Source organism: Vespa velutina, chromosome 15 (assembly GCF_912470025.1).
Source record: "Vespa velutina chromosome 15, iVesVel2.1, whole genome shotgun sequence".
Lineage (NCBI taxonomy): Eukaryota > Metazoa > Arthropoda > Insecta > Hymenoptera > Vespidae > Vespa > Vespa velutina.
The window spans coordinates 86,149-90,555 of record NC_062202.1 but is presented as its reverse complement, the minus strand read 5'-3'; the positions used below and the strand labels follow the sequence as shown (position 1 = coordinate 90,555).

The window sequence follows — 4,407 nt, the reverse complement described above, 5'->3', positions numbered from 1 at the left end:
GTACGATATAATAAATTTAATCGATTAAAATACCTTCGTCGACTACCCATCTTCTCGCGATATATCGATGATACATAGATCGACGACATAGATGCGTAACTCGAGAGTATCAGGGAATTGACAATTCCTCTCTTAGGCTCGCGCAACTTTTAAACGATTCGATTTATGTTTCTTCTCTTTTCTCGTAAGAAAGGGCATCCTTTTTTACCTTTCTTCTCATATCCGATAACTCGTATGCAAGAATTTATTCGAAATCAATTGTCTCGTGAATCGCGTCAGAGTGACAATCGGTGCTGCCATCTCGCGCTCATGGAAACAATCGTCGTCGACGTCGTCGTCGTCGTCGTTATGGCGAAAGAATCGTAATTAGTACTTTGGGAAAATGTCGTAGAGTAGTCGGTAAGGCATAGTAAAAGAAGAGAAGATAGTCTCTGTTCCCATTATGAAATATGGGAAGTGAGATCGGTAGCGAGTAAGTAAATACGGTACATCCATATTTTCTCCCGATTGTATATTGGCATCGCGAAACGACTTGATTAGAAAATAATTTTCGATCTTGGAACGATATCGTTAACGATAAGACGTTGATAATCCTAAAGCAGGTAACTCGTTTGTTCAAACAGACAGACAGAGAGAGAGAGAGAGAGAGAGAGAGAGAGAGAGAGAGAAAGAGAGAGAGGCACCAAACGTCCAGAAAGTAAACGACGAGACGAGGTTAGAAAACTTTTGGCATTCTCGAAGTTAACGAAGGAGACGTTCTCGTTCTTTCTAGCGGGGCAAGTTGTGCACCCGTCGAACGCGCCCATTCAACCGCGGCCGCGCAGCGGCGGTTCTCATTGGCGACAACCTGTTGTCGCATTGGCGTAGCACGATCGATTATAAGGAGATTACAAAAAAAAAGAATGCATCATCCTATACAATTTTCCATATTTTCTACAAGCTGATCGATTCCACAAGGTTTACAAAAGATTTCGCTCGATTACCAAAAAATCGAATGGTCGTCCGTAATATACAAGGCGTAGCCAGTACGGAGTCGAACAGACTTTCTCTTGCTCATATCTCTCTCTCTTTTTCTCTCTATCTATCTCTCTCGCTCCGTCTGAGACAATACGACGTGCGTTCGTCGAAGACGCGTTGGAACGCGATAAAGCGGATAAAAATGAAAGAGCGAAGGAGAGAAAGAAGAGGAGAAAAAAATTTTCGTTCACGTCATCGACGCCACTGCTATTCGTTGCGCGTTGGATGCTGCGTTAAGGAAGCAGCAATGGCGGCATTCGCTTACCTGCCTCTTGGTCGTTCCCTCTCTTCTTGGCTCTCCTCCTTGGTATCCCCCTCCATGGCGTCTTCCTCTCGACTTTCCTCTCTTTGATCCTTCTCTCTTTCTCTCTCTACGCTGGCTCTATCGTCACACGTTTCTCGGGGCTAACCAACAACGAACCTGTTGCCCGTTCTTTCTCCCTATTCGACGGCAGTGTCGTGTCGACCTTAACGGCCAAGCTATGCCTGGTCCATCGCAGGTGCTAGAAGAAAACTTACTTTTCTCTTCGGCCTGCCGTTGATCCCATCGAAAAGATACTTTCGAGTCGTCTTTCTTCCTTTCTCGTTTTTTTTTTATTTTTTCGGTACAAGCGAATCGTATAAATGGCTTTTTACGTACAAGGTTAGGTACTTTTTTTTACCCCCCCCTTTTTTTCTCTCTATTTTCGAACGTGTCCCCTCGAATTTCGTTCGATGCGAATCTAATTGCAAAAAGTGTAACGGAAGGAGTAAGAGTACCTGTGAAAGAGAAGAAGGTGCTGCTATATCTCTTTCCTTCTCTATCTTAGTCCTTGGTATCGGTCGTGAGAGAACGTGAGAGAAATAAGGTGAGTCGGCTCGTATACCAGATGCATCCCGCTCGTCTTACGTTCTTTTTTCTTTCTTTCCTCTTTAAGCCTACGCTCGAGTCCATATATCGATAATTTCTCTCTCTCTCTCTCTCTCTCCCTCTCTTCGATATTCTTTCACATTACCTCGTAGGACGGAGATTTGTAATCAACGTAGGTAACGGTTGATCGAACATTTTTCGTTCCAATTTATCATTTTATACGATTCTTACGCCAAGCATATTTTCTCGCGAGTCATTCCTTTCCATTGGTCATTTTTGAAGGAATTCGAATCGGCATAACGGTCGCCGAGCGAGAAATTGTTCGAAAGAAAAGAACGTATTCGTGATTGGGAACGTAAAGAAGACGGTCGCCGTTCTTTGTTACAGCCGTAGAAGGGTGATATTCTCTCGGAGCTAATTTCGCTTTTTTTGCAAGGAGATTCCGATTACGCGAGCGAAGCAAGAAAAGGATGAAGGAGAGGAGAGAAAGAGAGAGAGAGAGAGAGAGAGAGGAAGATGGTGCTGCCGATGCTGTACGAATACGCAGAAGCTGAGATCTTAGGAAAGGTGAGTGGCCCCGCGCTATCTCCTCCGCGTGGAACGTTGCGTTAGCCTTACGTCGATAGGACGATAACAAGAGTTTCGACAAATATTTTTAAGGAGGAGGAAGAAGCTCGTACTCAAGTAGCTGGCAGAGAATCGACCGATTCCAATCGCAGCGGTTCTCGATCGAAGATATCTCGCGCGCTGTAGAGATAGTTGCTTTCCTCCGAAGGGAGGACGCTCCGTTTCGCTTTGACGCTTTTGACCACGCTGCATTCCTCTCTCTTCTTCCTCGTTGTCGTCTCGCGCGTTGAAGCGACAAGTTCAAGAGCGAAATGATAGTAAAGGAAAAGAAATAATAGTAGGAAATTCGTCTATACAACGAGAATAATGGCCGAGCTAATATTTATAAAACCATACCCGTTGAATCAAACATTTTTCTTTCGTTCGATGTTTTCCTTATAAAATTTCTTCTCGTAGAGAAAGAACCTCTTTCTTCTTCCATTTTGATCCGGCCAAAGTACGTTCGACGTGTGCGTATAAATGCATAAGATATATATGCTGTCGGAGGAACATCGAGGAAATATCGCCTGGATAAATTCCTTTCCGTTTAAGCGCAGTTATTTGAGTACGGCAACAACGAGTCTCGAGGCAATGTTAAATCTTTCAATTATTATCGTTTATAGGGAAACGATCTCGTAAGGAATGTATCTATATAGATTTATGAAGGGAGGCCAATTATTTCGCTCTTGTCCGTCCTTCTTTTTTTTTCTCTTTACCTTTCGTTACCATCTCTCCACCTTACGTTATAGTTCCTCCTACGTGGATATTACGAAACGTTTTGGACGGTTTACCGTTTCGGGCGGATATAAACGAGCGGGTAAATCTAAAAGGCAAGGCAAAGCCAAGGCTTTTACCGATCCCAATGCTAATACCAGAACTGAAAGAGAGGAAAGTGAGTTTATTCGGGCTTCTATATTACCCGTTGGTAGCTTTTTATCCATCGAGACGTACGATCGTTATCCTAGGCGTTGTCCGTTTATATCGACTTTGTTCTCTTTATGTCCTCGGGTCAGTGAGCGAGTACTCGAGCACTCTTTCCTCCTTGCGAGATTATTGCAAACTCTACGAACTCTAGAAACGTCGCGAATCGACAAGAATTCGGTGCTGTTTTCCATTTTGAAATTTATTTGGCAAAAAACTAGGGTTGCCTCGCGTCGCCCGAATGGATGGCAGGTTAAATAATGAAACGAGTGATGATGCATCGGTAGCAATATTTGCCCGTTCGGATAAAATATGCGAGCACGTCAGATCTTTCTCTTCCTAGCTCTGGTTATCTTCGATATCGCGATATTTATTGATTTACGAGGCTGCGATGTGATTCGACGGTGTAGATCGCTCGAACCGCAGGATCGCATCTGAAATTTCTTCCGATTGAAATTCATAGACTGTCCTCGTCGGTCTAATTATCGACATCGTACAAATACTCTTTCTTACCGATAAAATCGAGATATCGATATTTATTTTGAAGAAGAACGGTTTTACGAAGAAGAAGATCGGACCTTATCGGATCGCACGATAAGTCTTACTTTCATTTTCGCGATAAAAATAATTCAACGCCTTTTAGATAATGTAATCGATGAAGCGTTATTTATCAAGTTTTCGACGACATCGGCGACGGATCTATAACGTTTAAAGTCAAATGAGATAAGAGTTATCGATGAGATCGATGAACGAGGGGATAGGTCGTGTTGGGAAGGAAGGACGAATGCAAGGTGCATGGGCTTTTCGAGAGAAGCGATCGGGGACAGGGAAGGGCCGACTACTGTCTAGGATTCTCGGGTGAGTGGGAGTCTCGGGAGAAAAGTGGGAGAGAGCAGTCGCGCGTTTCGTGCGGAACTTCCGTGATCAGTTCCGCAGGAACTCTCGCCAAGTTCGCGTCTTCTTTTTGATTCTCTCTTCCTCTCGTATGAGGAAGATATCACTATATCTCCTTT

At 43.8% G+C, this 4,407-nt stretch overlaps 1 protein-coding gene across 2 annotated transcripts in view; it reads left to right on the top strand.

Moving 5' to 3' along the window:
- Nucleotides 1-434: 434 nt before the first annotated feature.
- The window catches only part of LOC124954391 (serine-rich adhesin for platelets-like), a 59,632-nt gene continuing 55,659 nt past the window's right edge, over nucleotides 435-4,407 (top strand). The window contains exon 1 of one of the 2 annotated variants that reach the window (XM_047507273.1): nucleotides 435-472. In XM_047507273.1, the coding sequence (XP_047363229.1) occupies nucleotides 450-472 (23 nt within the window). In that variant the 5' untranslated portion in view covers nucleotides 435-449. Of the gene's footprint in view, nucleotides 473-2,323; nucleotides 2,435-4,407 lie in introns of those variants that run through there. The other variant, XM_047507279.1, reaches the window with a different exon arrangement.